Source organism: Protopterus annectens, chromosome 7.part0 (assembly GCF_019279795.1).
Source record: "Protopterus annectens isolate FY-2018-M chromosome 7.part0, PAN1.0, whole genome shotgun sequence".
NCBI classification, from domain to species: Eukaryota; Metazoa; Chordata; order Ceratodontiformes; family Protopteridae; genus Protopterus; species Protopterus annectens.
The window spans coordinates 799,368,251-799,391,508 of record NC_056739.1 but is presented as its reverse complement, the minus strand read 5'-3'; the positions used below and the strand labels follow the sequence as shown (position 1 = coordinate 799,391,508).

The window sequence follows — 23,258 nt, the reverse complement described above, 5'->3', positions numbered from 1 at the left end:
TCAGATATGTCAGTATCTGAAACAATCCAAAAAAAAAAAAAAAACCTGTATGTCAAAATAAAAAGAGGTGCTTTAAGCAAACCCTTTTCTACAAGGACTATTTTTAGGAGATAGTCGCAACTTATTTTGTGGCATTTCCATTTTTAGACCTCAAGAAGGGCTCCTCGATGGAGAGATTACATAAAAATTGAGACAAAATCCTGCACCTGTCATTTAAATTACTCCCTCTGCTTATCCACAAGTGAGAGAGTGACTGCATGGAAGCAGCACTGAAGCTCCCAGCATAATTTATTCAGTGCTGTTGAAAAGACGTTAAGCTGAAGCCGCTCACCTCCAGGAACATGGTTAATGCAGATATACACAATGCAAGCCTCTTCATATAGCATGTGCTTCTCAATACAATGCCTTACCACTGAAACAAAAGAAACTGACAGCATTAGGAAATTAAACCACTTCTGTATTCAAAAGTGCTGCTACCAAGCAAAAAGGGTGCAACATACAGGGATATACAGCCTTAAATATGCCAGTGCCTAGCTATATGAAGCTGCATAGTATGTGGTACCTTTTCTAGGAACAATCTCAATAAAGATCGCATGGAGGCTGTTCCATCCACAGTGTCTGTGTTCTTTATTATAACATTCGCAAACACCAAGGCATTACATGTGTCAGAAATGAAGAAATGCATTTGTAGAAGTGGATATATTTTTTCAAGACTTTATTTTTTACAAATACAGAAGTAAAATTTGCACTGAGAACATTCTCCAACTCCAAATCCCAGGAATACTCTCACTTCAAAGCAAACTGGCAGAAAAATGGGAGCTCTGGATTACGAAACCTGACTTGCTTCTTAATGCAAGTGGAAGACTTAAGCAGTCTGAAAAGGTATACTGTTGCACACTACTTCATGTCTTTAGAGAAGCTGCCTTGAAGGTAGTTATTTTTCCTTTCTTGAACAGGAAAAGTTGCAGCAAGTATAGATAAGTTCATTAACTATTCTGAGCCTAATGACAATCTGCTGTTTTATTCACCATTTGTTCTTTACAGGGGTACAAGGTTCTACAGAAACAAAACATACTTATGTCATGGAGTTAACTTATCAAGCTCATTGACTGCAAATTTGCAAGTTCTACCATAGAACACCTTGTGTTACATAAAAAATTATCAAAGGCCCAGCTTTTCAGAGGAAAAAGACTTGACTAGCAAAAGCTGTGCAATATATGATGATAAAAGGTATATGGTTAAAAGAACTACCTGAGAAAATGGAAGTATGAAAGACAGGAGTCAAATAAAAGGGCAACATTTAGAAGTTAAATGTGAATGTACTTTAACAATAATGGAGCTGAAACAAAGAGCAAAGAGATGCACAGATAACATGGTGCAAATCAAATTCAAGTCTTGTGTACTAGCTGTGGATATTAAAAACAGCCAAGTAATCCTGCATCTAATCAATTTTGAAGATACTGTGGCAGAAAGGAAACACTTTTCAAAGATGTGTAAATGTAAAGAAAAGTGTGTTCAGAAAATACACTTGTGTAATGAACTTACAACAACAGATGTTTGTGTAACATCACTGTTGCATTACTTATAAACCAGTTAACCACCAACATTAACAGTTTCAGTGGTGCTACAGACAGTACGCTCAACCTTTGGTGCAGAAGCCTGTGGGTGCTATTCTCACCTCAGGTAGATCAATTGCTGACACTGTAACCCAGAATAAAAGGTATGCTGCATTCCTGAGTGTGTTGTGCTTCAGATGAGATATTAAACTGAGGATCCATCTGTTTCAGTTAGTGGCAGTTCAGGTGGATGTAAATGATGCCATGGGAACTACTGATGGAAGATCCCAGATGCCCTGGCCATATTTAAGCTAGCAGTGTAAATACTACCTTGGGTCTCCCCCTAAGAGAGACTACTAATAATAAACAAACTTGTCAGCAAAACGATAAATATTACATGTCTAAGAGCACCCCTTTGTTGTGATATACCATGAAGGAATGACTGGTTTTACATAGTCCTGGGCTCCATTCAAATATATATGTGTGTGTGTATGTGTATAAAAATCCCACAACAAATCTAGCAGTGGTGTCACCGAACACTGTAGAGAAAGGGATCTAAGCTGGTTCCAGATGCCAACATAATTCACAACAATTATGATAATATAATCTTGTACCAGTTTGGGAAGAAAGCATACACTGGCAGCAACTTTGTCCATCGGGGTTATGAAATGTTAAGGCTCATATGGTAAGATATCAGAGTGAGCTCCTGAAGAAATTGAAGGAACAAGTCAGGAGATCCCTGACAGTTCCTTGGCAGAGGGACTTCTGGATCTGGACCAAAAGTTTCTCAAGTGGCCAGGCAATCCATTAAGTATGACTATGATGCCACTGAAACAGCATTCAGGGTTGTTCCCATTAAGCCAACTTATATGCAGACATGCCTGACTGAAGATACAGCCTTACCAAAGCACATCTCCTCAATACCCCCTAAAAGCAAATGAAGAAAAGCTGGGAAGGATGAAATCAGTTAATCAGCTGTTCCATCCCTGAATATCCAAATATGCAAAGAATTACCCTTCTAAACATTGGCCCTACTGCAATCAACCAATGCAAGCAGGTGATGGGTAAGAAGAGCTCAAAAACAAAAAAATGTAATAAGACCACAGTGAATTGAGGAAGTGAAGCTATGCTACAGTGGAAATTCTACTCAAAACAATACGTTACTCATGCATCTGTACTATTCTATTCATATGGATCACTGTTGTAGTAGTTGTAACTAATGAGAACATTTTTAGAATTTTTTTTTATTGGGGAAAAGTTGGATCAGTAACCAGGTAAAGGTTGCAGAGGTTGTTGTAGGAAGACTGTAACAAAACCTGCCCTGCCCTGGAAGCAATGGCCAAGTCTATAATGTTTGGAGAAAGTGAAATGATAGGGCATAGTGACTGCCTCTAGAATGGCTTTCAGGCTACTGTTCGGATTTTAGAGTATGGGCCTAACCCCACAACGCTTTCAGAGTAAGATGTCCAGGGTGCAATGGTGTCCACGAGAGTGTGTCACTATCTTCTAGGAGTGCTGTAACTCCTCAGTGCAGCCCCACCCCCAAACCAGAAGCTAGAACTCCTGTTTCACAGGGTCTCTGACTTCCACTGGGGATTCAGCTATAAGAATTGTGCTCTGGCCATGTGCTATCAATAATCCCAGGACAGGCAAGCCATCAAAGCCACTTCACACTTTTCTTCCCTCACATCACCTCCAGATGATGTCCAAAACTCTAATGAAACTCAGGCTGCCCGGGCTGATGTCAGGACTTTATCTCCCAATGCCAACGAAACTGGCTATAAAAAGATCATGTACGATGTAAGCCCACAACATCCTTAGGATGATTTTTAAAAAAAGGCAAATATAATTACTACATACTACCTCAGAGAATGTCTATAAATAAATAAATGTACAACTACAAAATGGTGTAGTATACAGCAGCCAGTGTCCCATGAAGGATGACTGTTTATAAAACATTTCTACAAGCATGTAGACATTACAACAGGCACAGTGCAAAACCTTCCCCTGTTGTGGTGATCTACTAGTGATGCAAGGTGGGGGGGCAACACTCTCTTCCCCTGGGAGATGTACATTGTGTGGCAGGGTGTAGAAGCTTCAGTGTGCTGCCCTACATTTAATGTTCATGAAATTTGAGGGGTAACCATATTATCAACCAGTCACCCCCCCCCTCCATTTGCAACAAGACATTTGGGCAGAAAACAAGACTATGCAGTCTCTCCCCCCTACATAACATGCTGTTTTGTGCTGGCTAAAGGTGTGGGACTAGGAAACAACTGAAGGATCGTATGAACTAACATGGCAGATACAGTATGAAAACAAGTAAAAACACCAGCCTCGACTGTACTGTCCATGGAAAATTAAGTGAAAGTGGGCTTTAATATAGGTTTCAAATGATCTAAGTATGGCTGCAGATCTCATCTCTTAACCACATTTCAGGCATGTATATTACACAACTTTTCCTGACCTAGCCCCCCACCCCCGGCAGCAGAATTACACATGAACTACATGCCACATTCCTCTGGGTTTACTTTTTACTAATATCCAAACTTGGGAAGGAGATACTGATGTCAGCCTTTGATCATTTAAGGCCAAATGCCAGACTTCTCAGAAAGGTTTGCTGAGCAGCCTTCTGTTCTTGCCCAACTGCAAACACAAATCAAATTGAAATCCAGCAAGAGGATAGTATGAGAGAAAGCTCTTGATGCCTTTCTTAGGCTACAATGAGATGTCTTACTGTGCAGACAATGTAACAGATGGTTTAATGTAATACATACAATCCCTGTAATAGTGCAATGCTATGAGTAATGTGAAGCTCACATTTACCTCTTCACAGTTACAGCACCACAGTATGACAGACTTGGTAAACATACCCAAGACTTCGAGTTCATGCAGCATAAACTGATGCCAAAGCATTTCCAAGACGGACTGCTTATCAATCCTACATTTTCTACCTGTGTGTTCTGCTCAAAATGGCGCCATACTCGGTAAAACATGGACCATGTGCCTCAGAGTTCCCAGAGTACACCAAAGTGCTGCAAAAGACTTGAGCTAGTACATGCAATAACTTCATACCAACACCAGCACCATGTCAGTACCTACCTTGCTCAGACAAACCTGCATTACATATATCTCAGTGTTCACTACAACAGTAACACATTAAGACAGACCTGGTTTTCATAATAAGCCTTTTCTGTTAAGAGTAAAACAATCCCACAAATGTGGACCTTATACCTGAGCCTTCTCTCATTACAGTTGCATTACATCAGATGGTACTGGCTGCTACCTGACTCTGTCCAGTTACATTACCATGCAACACTGAAACTGGGCCTCATACCTGGTCAGGACTACTGTTCTTCCTCCTCCTCTTCACAGGGTTAGAAATGTCCTCTCTTGGTGGAAGGACAGATGGGGTGGGATGAATGACTGAATTCTCACGGTGACCAGCTGGCCTCTTCAGCTGACAAACTGTTTTTGCTGTAAAATGGCGTTTCTGCTGAGGGGTAAAAGGGGTGGAGAAAGCAAGAAGTCATTGATTAATGTTGGCAAAATTAAAAAATACACTACAAGCATTAAAGAGCTCCAACAAAGAATTTGCAAGCTTTTTTCCCTCCCACTGATGTTTCTAATAACTAGAGACATCCTAGATACTTTAGTTGTGCACTTACAGAAGAACCCTACAAAGCTGCAAAGAAGACTACTGTAGTCAGTCAGTACTACAAATCTCCATCAATTTCTGTCCATTCAAAGAAGCACCTTTCCTATCAAAATCTAGTTCCTTGCACTTCTGCAATTATGAGGTATGCCAACAATGAAACCAATATCATTAAGGAGACTGTTCCATAAGGAAACAAGTACATCCAACCTGTTACAAATAGATGTACTTGCTCCTATATGAGCTAATGCTTAGGAACCGGGTTGTCCACCAAGGCCAACAAGGGCAAAGCTCTCAATACTGTGATCATCACCTTATCACAAGTAACAAACATTTTTAAAATTAATTGGGAGTGATACTGTTCAGTTATTTCAGAGAAACGCAGCTTTAAACTAAAACACGCTGGGAGAAATGGATACAGTACTTAATACAGCACACTTAAAATGTACTAAAAAAAGTGACCACCACTACTGTACCAGAAGTGCAACCTCCATCTCCATTGAAACAGCTTTCTGTAAGACTTGCTACATTAAAGAGGTCCTATCAGCAGTAATATGGCCACCACCACAAGGACAGAATCTGAGTCAATTATCCCAAAGGACACAGGAAAAGGTCAATCCCTGATACACATCTATTCATTTACCACCTTAAGGGTTTCCTAATGGTACTCAAATATAGATATCCTGCAGTGGCCATACCATCTGTGAGATTTCATTAACATAAACATACACTACATTACGGCACATAGCAATACAGAAGCATCCTTACCTGCTACAATAGGCGCTGTGTTATGAAAAAAATTATAGCTGTACCCCTACCTGTTAGATTAAATACTGTGTAACCAGAGAAATATACTACATCTGCCTTGTAGTTCCTTCACTCTTGGATTAGACATTAGTATGTTACTAGGAAGTACCCATATACAATGTCTGTCCTGTAGCATCCGTCTGTGGTCATATGTGAAACTATGTGACAGTATATACAAAATGCAAGTACGCTTCAGCAACTTACTTTTCTACCATGGGATAATGTAGATACTGCACAAAGTACAGGTACCCATAACCGCTGAAATGCATTGTCAGCCCATGTTGTGTCACACACACAATGAAGGTGGTCAGCAATGTGGAAAATGTTTTCCAAAATCTACTTCTTAGCAAAACAGTTTCCTAACCCAAAGGCCCAGCACACCCTATACTTCGTCACAATGTGACCACCAAGCCAATGAGTCAACCCTCTATGCCCCAAAAGGCAGAGCCTCAGGAACGGTGGACCACTACTAAGTTTCTTACCTCCTGCTCGATGAGATTCCACACTTCCTGAAGTGGAGGCAGCACCTTTGGTCGGCGCTGGGAGTAGCCAGGGTGTACATTCCACAAATGAGCCTAAAGGGAGAAGAAAAAGAACACAAATTAATCACAAACAGTACAAATGGGGGAGTTAGCATAGTACAGCCTGTGGCTAATGAAAGGGGGGGGGGGTGCTAAAAACATATACTATCAAGCCCCTTAAAGGAGTCCAGAACCTCCATGAAAGACCACTTTAAAGTTGGGACTCAATACATTACTCCAGCAGTTTAACCAACGAGGCTTATGGCTTCACTCTTTTTTAATTTCTCCAGGTCTTTTCGGTTTCTAATACCATGACTGGAATGGACTCCATTCCTAGGTCAAAGTACAATTAAAGTTCATGAAATTAGTATTGTTTCAATCCTTGAGGTTAGCCAAAAGTGCCCAGTAATGACTCCTCCTACAATTTGTATGAAGTTACATGAATTGGTAACATATCCAGGTATGATAGTAAATTGTTTTTTATAGACCTGTTGCCCCTACTACTACAGAAACTGTCTGGGTATCCTTCTTCCATATTGCCCTTGTTTCCACCTGCAAATCCTGCTATTTTACGACTGTGTGTGTCTCTGTACGTAAGACACTGTAGTCACTGATTGTAGCAACTTCAATACTCAATGCTGCTTTTGTCTTTTTTTCACGGACTACTATGCCTGAATTTCTAGCATCTGTTTTTTGAACTGTTGGTAGTGGGTGATCCCATGTGATACAGACTTCATCATTTTCTATGATACTTTGTGGCTCATGTTTACAATGTTTTTCAGTCACTTCAATACCATAATGTTTGCACAATCCCCAGTGCAACAGTCTGGCCACATTATTATGCCTTTCAGTATACAATTCTTCTGCTATTAGTATATCACAACCAGCTACAAGGTGTGCGACTGTTTCCAATTCTATTTTACCTACATTTATCTGTTTCCCCATATATTAAATGGATTTTGTAAACCAACATGTACTCACCCCACTATCTTCTGTTGCTAATATTAACCTTTCATCTTTTGGTTTGAATTTGCCTCCCTTTAACCATTCCTGCATTTGATCCTGATCAACATGAGGTTCTTCCAGGAGTTTTGTATACTTGCAGGTACATTTATGCATTTTCCACATTTCTTGCCTTCTCATATAACCTTTTGCCTTATATTCTTTCTTTTGTTTTTGGCACATTCAGTTGCTGCCTGATTTTATCTACTTTCTGGTTTGATTTCCACTCCTGCTTGATGCCGATATGCTTCAGATAGACTAAGAAGGGAAGTCGTCTTCGATTTATTCTCCTCATGTTTCAACACTTTCATTATATTTGGGTCTTATGAGGTCAGCAGATATGCATGTAGTCCTACAACTGCAGATCTATACATGACATCAATTTCAAGTTGGCCCATACATCATTCGAAACTGGGAATATATAATCTTGGTATGCACTGATTTTTATAAATTATTTGATGAGCATGAAGCATACTTCTTGTTTTCCTGTATAATCTATCCAACACCTTTTGGGGCCAGTCAATCATTCCAAAACTTTAAGTTAGGGCAGAACAATAAATCGGTTAATAAATATGGCTATAAGCTGCTGCGGATGGAAAGGTAACAGAGAGAGGCCAATCAGAACACAGACTGCATTTCCTAAAAGGAATTGCTAGCAGAGAAAAGACAAACACTAAGGCACACAGGAGAGCTAAGTGAAAGGCCAGAGCAAGTCAAGTTTCTACTGCAGTACTAAACAGAAGCTTATATTAAAGGGATAATTAGCAGGGCATATCAAGTATTGCATTATAACCATAAGAATCAATCACAGATGGCTATAAAAGATTAATAAGAGAGAATGGAAAGGCTGTATACAAAAGAGCAATGGGAGGACATCTGTAAGTCTCCCAAGTTTTTGACAGGGTTTACAAAGTTTAGGATTTTAGTCTGCATAGGTATTTTTATACAAGTAGACTTCAGAGAATTTTTCCTCAAGTAGATAAACAAATGCTGCAAGTGTGACAGAAAGTACAGTTTTGTACCTACCATAAATGTAGATGTCCGAGAGGTATGCATCTGCAGTCCTAACAAATGGGTTGTCCTGGCCTCAGGCAGCCCTTCGTTCGGCCAGATTCCAAAGTCTGGGTCTGGCCTCGGCTGATGTCGCACTTCACCCGACGTCATAACTGCAGTTCAGCGGGTATAAAGGCATCAGCCGACGCCATTTTCCTCAGTGTTTCTTGACCCAGATGCCAGGTGCCCTCTAGGAAGGCTAAATTTGGATAAATGCAAATGATTCCAAACAATAGAGAGCAAATAGAAATAAACATGTATATACATATATACAAACAAATACACCATAATAGATTCCCCCAGCTAGCTACAAGATGGGCAAATACCCTAGGAGTACCACAGAGGGGAAGGAGGGTGGGTAATCCTGACTGCAGATGCATACCTCTCGGACATCTACATTTATGGTAGGTACAAAACTGTACTATGTCCTTCAAGGATGCATCTGCAGTCCTAACAAATGGGTAGAATACCATAGCCAAACTGGGGGAGGAGGCACTAAGGAGGCACTAAGAGTTTATGGTGTAGTTAAGATCCCTTGCAAAACAGCAGTGGCAAAACCTGCTCGGGATCTGGAGTATAAAGGTAGATTATAATGCTTGGCAAATGTATGCACGGAGCTCCAAGTAGCAGCCTCTAAAATGTCTTTGGTAGCCACTCCTCGTAGGAAAGCTGTAGTAGTGGCTGTAGCCCTTGTGGGGTGAGGTCTGATGTTTTCTGGAGTTGCCTTTCCATGAAAAGAGTAACAAAATCTAACGCAATTTCCTATCCATTTTGAGATTGTTTGTTTTGAAATTGCTTTTCCTTCCATTCCTGTTGCATATGCTACCAGAAGCTGGTCAGTTTTTCTATTGTTCTTGGTTCTGTCCAGGTAGTAGCGCAATTGTCTGTGTACATCCAAGGTATGCAGCAATCTTTCCCCCCTGTTCTGTGGGTTGGGGAAGAATGTTGGTAGGTGTATTGCTTGGTTTAATGATACCCTGGAGACCACCTTTGGCATAAAGGTAGGATTAGTTCTCATGGCACTCTATCCTGATGGAAGATGAGGAAGGGCTGTACTGCCATTAATGCCTGTAATTCAGAAACCCTTCTAGCTGAAGTGATTGCAAGCAGGAATGCAGTCTTCCAAGATAAGTACTGTAATTCTGCTGTTGCTGCTGGTTCAAAAGGGGGGAGTGTCAACTTTTCTAACACAAAGTTCAAGTCCCATGTAGGCAATGGTGGTTTCCTCGGTGGCTTTACATTTTTAATTCCTCTGAGAAACTGCCTGAGTAGAGGTTGAGAGAAGACTGGAGGATCCATGTTGTATTCTGCTGAAATTGCTGAAGCATGAATCTTAATGGAGGAGTAAGACAGACCATTGTGGAAAAGCTCTGCTAAGTATTCCAGGATGTTAGCTATGTTTGCCAATGATGCATCTACTCCTTTTGTTGCACTCCAAATGAGATATCTTTTCCATTTTGCTGAATAAGTTTTCCTTGTTGAGGGTCTGCGAGCCTCCAAGATAATGTCTTTAACCCTTTGATATAAATCTGGGTTATTTTTCCTTATGTAATGTTCCAAGCAGCTAGATGCAGTGTTTTCAAGTTTGGATGCAGGATTTTGAAGTTGTTCCGAGTCAGCAGTAGAGGTAGTAGGGGTAGAGGCCATGCGTGTTCCCGGGTCATACTCCTCAGTAGCGGGTACCAATGTTGCCTCGGCCAATCTGGAGCTATCAAGATGATCCTCGGGTGATCTTCTTTGATCTTCAGTAGCACTTTGTGCATCAAAGGAAGAGGTGGGAATGCATATGCTGTCAGGTTTTCCCAACTGAAGGATAGGAGTCCACCTTCCAAGCAAGTGGGTGGTATATGTCCTTGTGCAGAATTTTTTCAATTGGTGGTTGTGTGGGGATGCGAACAGGTCTATTTCTGGCAGCCCCCATTTCCTTGTGATGGTTTTGAAGATGTCTGGATGCAGCATCCATTCGTGGGCATCCGTGGTGGTTCTGCTTAAGATGTCTGCTAGTATATTTTCTTTTCCTGGCACAAATATGGCTTGGAGCTGAATGTTGAGGCTCAGGGCCACATTCCAGAGGTCCATTGCCATCCGGCATAGAGGATATGAATGTGTGCCTCCCTGTTTGTTGATATACCACATAACTGTGGTGTTGTCCGTCCTTATCAGCAAATGACCCTGTTGAAGAAATGGTCTGAATGTCTGAATTGCCTGTTTTACTGCCAGCATCTCTTTTTGATTTATGTGCAGGTTCATCTGGTCTTGAGTCCATAAGCCTTGTATGCACTTGTCCACCATGTGTGCCCCCCAACCGAGGTCTGAGGCGTCCGTGGTGATAGTCTGGCTTGGTGAGGCCTGTGGAAGGGCAGTCCTTTGTTCAATTGACAGGCCTGGGCCCACCACTGGAATTCTTGCTTCAGGCATGGAATTATTGGAATTTGGGTTTCTAGGCTGTGCTTGTGCTGAGACCATAAATTCCTCAGGAACCATTGCAACTTCCTCATATGTAGTCTGGCATGTGGAATTAATATTATGCAGGATGCCATGTAACCCAGGGCTTGCAGGATTTTCCTTGCTGTAAGCTGGTTCTGCGTTGTTAATGCCATGAAATAGAGTGGTAGCTGCTTCTGTTTTTCTGCTGTGAGGAATGCCATCTGGTTTGATGTGTCCAGTTCTGCACTCAGGAAGGTTATCCTTTGGGATGGTATCAGCCTTGACTTTTTTTGTGTTGACTGTGTATCCCAGGGCTTGCAGGAGGTGAATAACCTTTTCAAATCTTTTGTTAATTTGTCTTTGCTGTCCGCTTGTAACAGGCAGTCGTCCAGGTATGGATAAATTTGAATTCCCTGAAGCCTGCAATGAGCAATTACTGATGCCAGGCATTTCGTGAATACTCTGGGTGCAGTAGATAAGCCAAAAGGCAATGCTGAGAATTGATAATGCTCTGATCCTGCAAGAAATCTGAGGTATCTTCTGCAATTTGGTCGTATGGGGACGTGCAGGTATGCCTCCTTGAGATCCAGAGTCACCAGCCAAGACTCCTTGCCCAGCATGGGAAGAAGTTGCTGTAGGGTTAGCATTTTGAATTTTGGAACAATGAGATATGTGTTTAGAGCGGACAGATCGAGGATAGGTCTCCATTGGTTTTCCTTTCTTGGTACTAGGAAAAGCCTTGAATAAAATCCTTGTCCTTGTTCCATAGCCGGTACCTTTTCTATAGCTCTCATCCTTAGTAAGTGGTCTATTTGCTGTAGAGCGTTTGTCCTTTGGTTTGGAGGTAGGTTTGGCATTCCTCTCTTCCTTGGAAGAGTATGGAAGTGAAACCTGTAGCCTTTGTCTATTGTCTGTAGAATCCATTTGTCTCCTGTAATGTAATGCCAATTTACTGAAAATAAGGCTAATTTTCCGCCTAAGGGTGCTGCCAGTTGTTCCCTGGTAGGCGGTTTCAGAGCCAAGTCACTGTGATTGTCCTGTAGAGGTGGTAGTGGCTGGATCTGTGGCAGTAGTTCTCTGGCTGTTAGGCTGCCACTGACGTCCCCTGTAGGCACCTCTGGATTGACCTCTGCCTCTAGGGCGTCTATTTCTGCTTCTCTGTGCTCTGGTGGTGTCTGGAAAGGACCAATTCTTGGAAGGCCAGTTCCTACTAAACCTCGGAGGCTGGACCTGTAAGAAATCCTTGACTGTCTGGACAGATTTAGCTTTTTCTTCCACCTTCTTCAACACTTGCTGTGCAGGGGAACCAAACAAACTGTGCTTTTCCATGGGAGCATCTAGAAGCTTTGACTTTACATGGTCTGGTAAGGATTGCTCTTTTAACCATGCATGCCTTCTGATCACTGTACCAGTCATAGCTGATCTAAAGGAAGCCTCCAGTGCATCATAGCCGCATTTTAAGGAATGATTACTGACCTGCTGAGTGTTATGCACCAAATCCTGAAGGGACTTACGGTCTAATGGTTCAGGCGAGGACAGTTTTTTAGTGAGCTGATCTAACAGAAATTCCTGATACTGAATCATGTGGAATTGACAGTTTAAGGCCCTAGCCGAAAGAGTTTCAGAAGTATAAACTTTTTTACCCCATCTCTCCAATGCCCTAGATTCTCTTTCACAGGGGAGGGGGTTTTTGGCAGAGGCAGCTGCTACAGCTTTGGGGCCCTGTGAAATAGTTTCAGGATCTGCAATAGGAGCCTTATACAAATGATAATGAGTGTCCAGAACCCTGTAGTATCTGTCGGGCTTAGCAGGGGCCGGAGGCAGTGAGTCAGGGGCAGAACAAGCATCATTAAATGCATCATCCACAACTGTAAGTACTGGAGGAATAGCTAAAGGCCTATGTTGTGGTAAATGTAAAAAGGTCCTAAGCCTTTTCCTAGAGTCTGAAAAATCCTGGCCCTGCCATTGAAATTGTTCCCTCATAGCATGCAAGGTTTCCCCAAAAGAAAATTCCTCAGGAGGAGAGGCAGAAGGTATGGAATCCTCTGCATCAGAGTCCTCATATGGAGAATAAGGGCCCTCTGGAGGATTTGTATTTTCTGAATCATCAGAGGAATAATCTGAAAAAACTGGCTCAGGGGGCTCTGCTCTAAGCCTCTTCTCTGGAGGTGGGTGAGAGGCCCTGTCAGGGTGAGACTGGGTTCCCCTGATCAAAGAAATGAGATCCTCTGCTAGACTAAGCATTTGAGTACTAGAGCTAGGCCTGTGAGAGGGGGCTTTAGCAGGCACGGCCTTTGAAGATTTAGCTGCTTTAGCCCTGGCAAAAGCCTTAATTGACATGGATGCAGGGGGCCTAGCAGCTCCATCGCAGGAGTAGATACATCCAAGGGGATAGTATCTGATAAATCCTGAGAAACTGTAAGAGCAGGTGGATTTTCAGTAGCAGATTCAGCCATGCTGGAAGAGGCCTCGGTAGAAGGAGGCAAGCTTTCGGCCGAAGGAAGAACCGCGGACTCGGCTTCGGCCGAAACAGAGACACTCGCGGGTTGGCGAAACCGCGGACTGCGAATGTCGGTCCTTTTCCTTACGCTTTTTAGCTAAATGTGAAGTCGGAGTCTCCGACGGCATGACATAAGCAAAAGCGGAGCCGAAAAACTCCTCTGCAAACTCCGACCGACGTCTAAGTGTTCGTCGGTTGAAGGAAGCACAGGCTAGACAAGCTGCTACGTTGTGGTCTGGGCCTAAACAAGGTAGGCAGTAAGAGTGGAAATCTTTATGAGGTATTTGTTTCCCACAAGTTAAACAGTTATTCACTTTTTCTGACATCGGCTGAGGCAAGAAAGAGTCCCCAACGGGGTACTTAGCTTTTTAGAAGTCTTCGGTAGTAGCAATCTCTGGTTCTGACCGACTGGCACTTGCGAATAGCTTCTGCTTCGGGCGCCACGCGGCAAGAAAGACTGGGGAAAATGGCGTCGGCTGATGCCTTTATACCCGCTGAACTGCAGCTATGACGTCGGGTGAAGTGCGACATCAGCCGAGGCCAGACCCAGACTTTGGAATCCGGCCGACCGAAGGGCTGCCTGAGGCCAGGACAACCCATTTGTTAGGACTGCAGATGCATCCTTGAAGGACATCAGAAAGATGCAATTAGAAACTTTTTGGGAATGTTATTAGATGAGAGATTTGAAAAATTCCCTACAAAGTTCTTTATCAGAAATGTGGGAGCAAATGGTTGTAACTAACAATTCCTTTTTTTTTAGCTGGGTTATAGGATCCAAATTGCACAGACATGGTAAGGCCCTACTAAGTTTAATGCTTACTTCTACCAAAAAAGTAATTGCTAGAAACTTTCACACTCTAAACTAACTGATGTATTAAATATTGTACAGGAGATAAAATAAATGGAGATGAAATCTTTAGAAAAGAGAGAAAGAGTAAACAACACAGAAATAAATGGAATTTTTGGGAACAATGCATGCAGAACAATGTTCTGGAGGAGGATTGAGGTTTAAGTGAAGGCAGGAATTGAGAAATTTATTTAATGCTGGAAAGAATGAGGATTGCTGAAAAGAACGCATACATGTTTAAGACATGAAAATGATTGCTATGTTTGTTTTCTTTTCTATTATTATGTATGTACCTATGATGTTGTCTACAATATAATAATTTAATAAAGGTGTTTACAAAAAGGCTACAAGTTGTCATTAAGCTTCATCCTGCAGTTCTGGGTTCGATTCCCAATGTCTCTATTAACATAATGTACAACTTTGAGCTAGTGAATTAACCAGCCAGTAACACCACGCCTACAATGAAAATAGGCCTCAAATCAGATGGGCAACCTGGTTAGCTATATAATGTACAATGGATTTAAGTAATTCAGCATAAGACAACAACACTGAAGGAGACAATCATCACAACCAAGTGTGCTTAGTTCACTGCATACACTTAAAACACTTCCTTTGTGCAAGCTTAACCAGCAGAACAGTAAACAGGCATAATGATGCTTACCTGCACTCTGTTGCCTGCTACTCGACAATGAAAGGGATGGCCGAAGTTGCATTCTCTGCTACTGAAGAGTATCTACATCCGATCTTCTTGGTTACACCCAACCCAGATTACCCTCCCGCTGTTCATTTATGTCTTTGAATTACAGTGTCCTACTCACTCCTGTTTTGTTTTCATTCTCAAGTTGAAAATTTGCTGACCTTTTTTCTACAGTCTGCAAGAAGTCAGTGTGTCTGTAAGCTAAAATATAGTTTTAAGTTTTTTGCAGAAGGACAACCTTTTTGTAACCCCGCCCCCAAAAAAAGACAATAAGAGACAGGTCACGAACCTCAGTTCCAGCAGTAGTATAGCAGAGATTTAGCAATAACCTGTTTCTAGGTAAAGTGACTCACCTTAAGACGGTTGATCCTTGATGTTAAATCACTGGAACTGTTGTACCCTCCTGCATAGCGGGTGGCATTCTGATAGCAACGAAGAGCATCTTCTAGCTCCTGTTCAGACTCATAGATGTGCCCTAGTCGTTCCCAGACATCTGGCTGCAGCTGATTCTGAAGCAAAGATTGGGCAAAGCTGTGAATTTCTTCAAGTTTCTTGTGCAGGGGATGTGGGTGAGGATGTGGATTCGAACTGGAAAACAGAAATGATTATTTAGGCTGTGAGCACTAAAGTTTGCCTTGTTTAGTCATACCATCTTCAGGAAAGGAGGCATTGCACAAATGCTACATTACCATTACAAATTAATTCCAGTAACCTTTTCATGTCCAAACAGGTCAACAGACAGGGAGCACTAGACTACAGCTGTGTTATGGCTACATAACAAAACCTGTCAGTTTACAGATATTCTCCAACACAAGTCAGCACTTAAAAACCTACTTCAGCACATGAATCTTATCCGTGTCATTACAATGTAAACATGAAACAAGTGTAAACTTTAAGATGCAACAAGACAAATAGAAAAGTGAGTAAATAAAAAGCACATGTGCGACAAAGCAGAAAAGGATGCAAGAAAACAGTTGGACAGACAACTGTCTGCCACAGAGAAATAAGCGTGCACAGTAACACACAGCAGTTACAGCTTGCAACTGAATGCCTGTCTGCGAAAAGAAGGGGAGAAGAGTTTTCTGAAAACTGCCACCAAACACCTACCCTGAGTGATAGCCCTGTTTGTTGGGATGTCCAAAGTTAGGGATGTGTCCAGAGGGCAGCTGAGGGGAAAGCGGAGAAAGTCCAAGACTGGCTGAGCACCTGATGGTAAAAAATGTGGACACCTCAGCAGTGTACTCACAATGAGCCTATCATAATGAAGCAATGTAAAACATATGCTAAATGGAAACCATGTATATGAACCACAGCCAAATGTGTACATGCTTACAAACACCCATGCATTATGTTACATACACATTATACATACACCAGAGTCGTACTTTATAAAACACACAATCTATACCAACACACGGTTTCTACTTTAGTACTTTTTGTTCATTCATACTTACTGCAAAACCAGAAATGCTACCACAATATGCATTCACACTTTTATACACATAACCTACCACAAGACTTCTATGGTTTCTAACACACTCACCTTTCTGGAAGCCATGGCCGCGAGTGTGCGGAGCTCCACCCTCCACAGTGTAGGCTGTTGAGTGGAAAGGCTTCCCGTGCGCTTCGCCCTCCAAACTGTTCCACTGGGTGATGCATCCAGCCTGCAATATTAGATATGGGGTACAGAAGAGGGGTAGAGAGAAAAAAATATATAGTAAGACACGGGGTAGGCTATGCAAATTTAGAACATTCGTGGTTAATACAAATCCAATTTTCTCCTGTGCTGCCTCCTTTCTGACTTGCTGCCTCACTTCAGGTCAAAAATCTTCCACGAGAAGTAACAATTACTGAACCTACATTATTCAACAAACCTACCCTAACTTATAAGGAAACTGGACTTACACTTTAGTGCAAATCCTGACCTTACAGACTACATTGTGCATCCCCCTTTTCCAGCCAATATGCCACATCTGACGGATAAGATGTCACACCTTCTGGCAAAGTAAGGCATTTCTAGCAACTGTACAGCCAATTGCTTTCAGAAGCCTTGTTTATCTCTTACTATATATTCTGCTGAATTATGATACACTACTAAAGCACAGCTCATTTATCTGTCAGACTACAGTACGTAGATGTACACAATAAATGTCTTGGTCCAGGAAGTGCACTAACATGATGAACTGGTCCAAAGCTCCTTTTCAGTTATGACATCAGCCATATGGCAGAAACAAAGAAAAAATAAAAACTAATACAAGAATCGCTAAAGCCACCTCTCGTGAAAAACACTCTATTTATTTAAACACCAAAATAAAAAACGTTTTTCGTCCAAACGAAATAGTTAGACTTCCTCAGAAAGCAAATAATACATATCAGTTAAAATTTGAATACTGCATTTATAAACTCTTCATTATGAAAAAAGCGCCAAATTTCCACAGCAACAGCATCCCTTAAAGGTACAAGTCACTGAAAATTAAAAATCCTATATTCCTTCCCTTGAAGTTACATACAAAGAAAAACAAAATGCTTTAATATAACTGAAAAAAATCATATAATAATCAAAACATTGATAAGTGAATATGATTCCAAGCAGCAAACAAGAATGGCAAATAAACTTATTGCAGGCACTTTTACATCCATCTTGAGCCAGCTGTATGGCACTGAGGGAATCAAATGTATTTTGTTTCACTGCTAACCCACACATTGGAATCACTACAAATCTGCCAGTTTGGGTAGCAACACTAACTGAATAAAGAACTTGGTAAACTGCTACAGAAGAAATGGCATGTCTCCCGAGGCAGTTTATGTTTAGCTCTCACAATGATGGCACACTGCAGCCAATATATACCTCCCTTAAGCAGTGTAGTACAGACAGCCCCCTGTGAACATAGTTTCCAAATTGGGGTCAGAGTTAGTTTTGTATCACAGTGCTGTAATAAACAGCAGATCAGTTTCATTCAGCAAGACTGAATCTGTTCCAAAGCTTGCTATATACGTCCGATTATGCATCAACAATGGAAACTGTGGAAACCAGACTTAAGATACATCACAAAACTTTCATAAGTGACACAGTAACCATCCCTGATGGCTATGTTAGTTGAAATAAGTGCAACAGAGACCCTCATTTTTGTCATGAGGAGGCAAAGCCCTTCATACCAAGCATACATACAAAACTGTCCTAAACATGGTAATTATAAAGTCCGCTGTCACTGGACCTTTTGAGTAACAGAAGTAAAGAGCACAGCTGAAAAGCCACTTGTTTTAGAAGACAAAAAAGTCATCAAGACTTTGCACTTCATTCCACGGCAATTTTCACTTATTCAGTGTGTTATCATAAGTTCAACGTTCTCATATCCAGAGATTAAACTCCTAACTCGGACCCCCTTTCATCTAATAATAAAGTGGTTACATGTGCTTCGTAAGCACAGGAGGGTGAAGTGCTTTCACTAAGTATAAAGGCCAGAAATGAATCCTGCCACTCACTCACTACAAGCTAAGAAGTAAAAGTCAGAAGCACTTAGCTTTTAACAATGAAACTAGTAAAATCCCAAAAATTCTTCCGTTAATATTACTTCCTTCTGATAATTTAATATTCTTTCTCACACTGATCTTCCTAGCTGGGAAATGGCTACTCTCCTGTAGTCTCAAACTTGTGTATTAGCTACCTACACCATTCCTACCACACAGATCTACACCACTGCACTACTGTTATCCCATCAACCTGATAGTCCATAAGTGCTAGGCTAGCTGCCCTTGCTGGACATTTTAAGCCTAGCCAATTTCCTTTTTGGTGCTTGAATTAATTTCCCTGTCTGCAGTGAAAAGACACATGATGAGTGCTAAACAGGACTATTTTGTTAATGAAAAGAAAATAAACAAGTTACACTTAATTTTAACTGTATAGTTGGCACACTGACATTACAACTTGAAGGGTAGTAAACAAAAGTAAATGTAAAATATTTCTAGCTAAATATACAGAGACAGTAACTTCAATCATGGAGTCTCTGTCATTTGCTCTCTCATTCGGTGCAACTGCCAGCTACCTTGAAACCTGCCTAGTACATGCACTGTTTGGACAAAGCAGTTGTGCTCTTACCACTTTCTGCCAAGTAAACTGCCTTTCCACTTCAGGCTGGGGAAAGTTCTAGTAGACACCTCTCTGTGCAATAATTTCCAGAAATGGTGGTGCTGCTGCTGTCTGTTTCACTGTCTTCTTAATGTACTAGTTAACTCCATACAACACTGCAAAAACAGAGACACATCTGTAAGAAGTACTGCAGCCATATATCTTACTCAATGCTTAAACATTTCTACAGCATGTTAAGACACATTATCCACATCAGCACACATCACGATAGTCAGCAACACATGGCACAAAGAATGACTGTGGAACAGCAGACATTGTGTAGGGTAAGCCATTATTCCTGGATTCGCTCCCATGCTCTTCAGCACATTGAGCAATGAGTGCCCTTCAGCATTCATTTCCGTAGCAGATACAGGTTTTACGGGATCAGGTAGCTAGCCCAATCCTCCTCAGAGGGTGCACCACACACGCACGCACACACTCACGCCTAGGGCCAATTTAGTGTGCCCAATCCACCTACTGCAAGTCTTTGGAATGTGTGAGAAAACCGGAGCACTCGGAGGAAACCCATAAACGCAGGGAGGACATGCAGACTTCACACAGAAGGCACCCTAGCTGAAAATCAAAGCAGAGAACGTCTTGCTGTGAGGCGACAGTGCTAACCACTACACCACTGCACCATCCAAGCCATTACCACCTCAGCATATTTGCCCAGATTTAAATAAAACAAAATAACTTTGTGCTACAAACCCAGTCTCTCTCACTTACACATGCCCATGCATACTGGTGCCAGTGTGTGTGTGTGTGTGTGTGTGTGTGTGTGCATATGTTATGCATGCATCTGTGCATAAATGCACTTGTCTTCATATGTACATTTCCCCCCCTGTGTTCTTGCTTTACATTATCTGTCTCTGCTCATATCTCCATACATCCCAGTGTGTGAAAGTGTGCCCTTCTATACGTACATATCATACTTTCATTGTGTGGACGGTTGCATGTGTGGGCATGCATGCATAAGTATCTTTGTACATGCATTTCACCTCTTTGCTTGTGTATGTTTATATGGGCATCTCTTTAAAAGCAAGAACACAGATGCCTTCCTGTATGTCTATGGCATCTATATGTTTATAAGCACTCCTCAGTGTCTCACATGCATGTTTACATTTCAGAGTTCAACCCACTGACCTACTCAGAATAGCACAGTAACTCCTGTCTGCTCCTGTGAGAATAAGACAGTAATTTGTAATGCTCTTTATCAACTATTCCCTCCCCTCCTTCTCCAATGACCTGGCAAACACACTTTTTTTTTTTTTTTTTTTAACATCCCAGCATGAGTAAAGGTAAACTTAGCCCTGTTGACATCAAAGCAAAATGAAGCACATAGTATTTTGGATAACTAAAAACAAATGTTAACTGTGCAAATGGGCATCAAACGAAACAGCTAACATAACCAGCATGTGACACTCCTGGTTAACCATCCCTAAAGTTAGTAACAACTGGCAGTTTAATGCACATAATTAAGGCAATGAGATGTTAATGAGTTTCATCATCAGATCTGTGTCCGACTCCTTCAGTCTCCAACCACCTACTACACGACTCTGACCAAGTCACTTAACTATACAATGCCCCCATGCCTCCAATGTAAACGGGCCTCAACTCGATTGGAAAGGCACTTAAAATATACGACTAAATAAATAAATATTCACAAGCAAAAATAAAGACTTCTTATGGTTTTACTTTGCCTTTTTATGAAAAGCAGGTAGGATGACTAGATATTTTTTTTTCTCTTTCATCAGTTTCTTTATTAATTACATTGTACCCAGTCAGCTCAGTCCTAACAGACAACTGTTTTCCCTGCTGGAGGGGTCCATGTGGGTTCACAATCTAGAAGCTCCTTTTTGAGGTTTTAAGATGCAATCATTCAAATGACGAGTACCTAATTAAAAGGAATCTGAGGTAAAAAGACAGCAACAGCCTGGCAAGTGTGTTGCCCTCTTTCATGTAACAATGGATGGAATGTGTTCCTAGCTTTCAGAGCTCTTATAACCCACACCAAGCGCACAACAGGAGTTGTAGCATGGAAAAGGCGAAAATTGCCTGGGAGGAATGAGTTACATGCTGAAGAGAAGCTCTCTGTTGTCAAGAACAATCAAACAAAAAACAATACTAAGTCCATTTATAGGAGACTCCCAGCAGCGATGGCAAAACAGCTGAACAAAATGACCAACCTAACCAAACTTTAGAAACACATCTCCTACCTGGCACTCTCGATTAAAGTAAGAACTAAACAGCTCTGGGAAAAATCACTTAAAACTGCACAGCTTATGCTGTGTGCTATAAAAATCTGTGGGTTAGCAACTAACCATCATGGGGCTGGTTGGTTTAACAGTTTAATACAAGCCCTTGTACTACTTTCACTCCTGATGCTTAAAATCAAGCTGGAACTAAAGAATGAAAGCTTTAACCACTTTTTAGTGCTTCACATAAAATGCAGCCCCAAATCAACCCTGCTAGGAGGTACAAATAAGATTATTTCCAAAGGGATAACTTTCTAAACCTACAGCTCAGCATTTGGGACATAAGGCCAGTGCCAAGCAGTGTTTTTGTAACCACAAAAGACCTCCAAACATCACAACAAAGCACTGCACATGTTCACGCACTGAATGTGAACATTCTTTGGTATACATGGAATGATCTCACTGCCGACCTTTTCAAGCAATAAAAACATTTAGAGTCAGAATATAACATTTTTAAAGCAACAAGGTACAAAATGATTGATGTCACTGAAAATGTAAGGTGAGAGGTGTAGTTAAGAAACCATCACAAAATAAGCAATTACATCTGGTATAAAATCATGCCCTACTTGTTCCTAAAATAACTGTACAACACAAAGTAGTGCACCCCAAAACCATACATTGATGATGTGCGGAGATTCAGTTAATTATCCCAGACTAAGAATAATTAATCTGTTCTGCTCAGGAATCATTATTATTGTTGCATACTCCAAGCACATTATTTATGCAAAAGGCAACATTCTTGTCACAATAAGGTCCTTCTGCAGCTCTGCCAAGAGTTCCCACCAAACTTTTGTTTTATTTAAATGCAGACAGTATATTTATTTAGTTACTTATTGTACTTGTTCACTAGGCAACACTAATTCCAATGAAGTCTTTGCATACACAGCCTTGGAGTACAAACTCAGCACAATAAAGATAAGGCAAGTTTTACCTGACAGCACTTACAAAATAGGTAGAAATAAGCAAGAAGAGATGATGTAGAAAATAATTTAAGACAAGGAATTAAAAGTTAGCAATGTGATGTACTTAATTTGCAGAAGAAATAGGAAAGAATGCACAATATATTCATGAAGTGGAGAAATCAGGACACTAAGTAAGTTATTTGGAATGAGGGAACGGGATACCTGGGTACTGCGGTGCCCTGAAGTCTTACATTATGAAGCAAGTTCTTACCTGTGATATATATATATATATATATATATATATATATATATATATATATATATATATATATATATATATATATATAAAACAGTGGCACAGTTTGGATCACTTTTTAAGCTTCCCTGATTTCCAGGAACATACCTGATTTTGGCTAAAAATGTTTGTTCATCTCTTGTAATCTCTCCTAAAACTGGTGATTTTGTGAGAAAAGATGGTGGATTGTACTTAACAGACAATGACAATAATCAGTTACAACTTTTTTTACTTCAAAAAGTGAGTGCTCTCATTCCCTTCTTCTGTTTAATAACATAAAAAGTGTTCACAATTGGCCCTGATTATTTCTGAATTTGTCTTCCATTCTGGGGGTAAGTGATTGACAGCTTTATGTTTGGATGAGCAAATTTTGAAAAGCTTGAGGGGAGATGGCTCACTGAGAAAGCACTTTCAAGCATCAGCCCTCAGGAGATACTTTTAGGCATTTCTTAAAGGAAATGTAGGATTTTCAATCTCTTACTGTCTGAGGGAATAGGATTGTGAAGCTGTTAACCAATGACTGAGAATTCAGTTTGTGGGGTTTCAGTCAAAGGAATGTATGGGTTTCCATAGCACAGTTTATAATTAGAAGGTCTTAACATGAAACTATTAAAG

The 23,258-nt window shown here is 41.0% G+C and overlaps 1 protein-coding gene across 5 annotated transcripts in view; it reads right to left on the bottom strand.

Annotated features, from left to right (window-relative positions):
- Positions 1-23,258, bottom strand: part of KDM6B (lysine demethylase 6B) — a 175,710-nt gene that overhangs the window by 121,662 nt on the left and 30,790 nt on the right. For 3 of the 5 annotated variants that reach the window (XM_044077326.1, XM_044077327.1, XM_044077330.1), the window contains exons 3-8: positions 19,162-19,307; positions 16,609-16,729; positions 16,173-16,271; positions 15,419-15,653; positions 6,501-6,593; positions 4,894-5,052 (exon numbers count right to left, since the gene is read on the bottom strand). In XM_044077326.1, coding sequence (XP_043933261.1) covers positions 4,894-5,052; positions 6,501-6,593; positions 15,419-15,653; positions 16,173-16,271; positions 16,609-16,724 — 702 coding nt within the window. In that variant the 5' untranslated portion in view covers positions 16,725-16,729; positions 19,162-19,307. The remainder of the gene's footprint in view (positions 1-4,893; positions 5,053-6,500; positions 6,594-15,418; positions 15,654-16,172; positions 16,272-16,608; positions 16,730-19,161; positions 19,308-23,258) is intronic. The other 2 variants (XM_044077328.1, XM_044077329.1) reach the window with 2 other exon arrangements.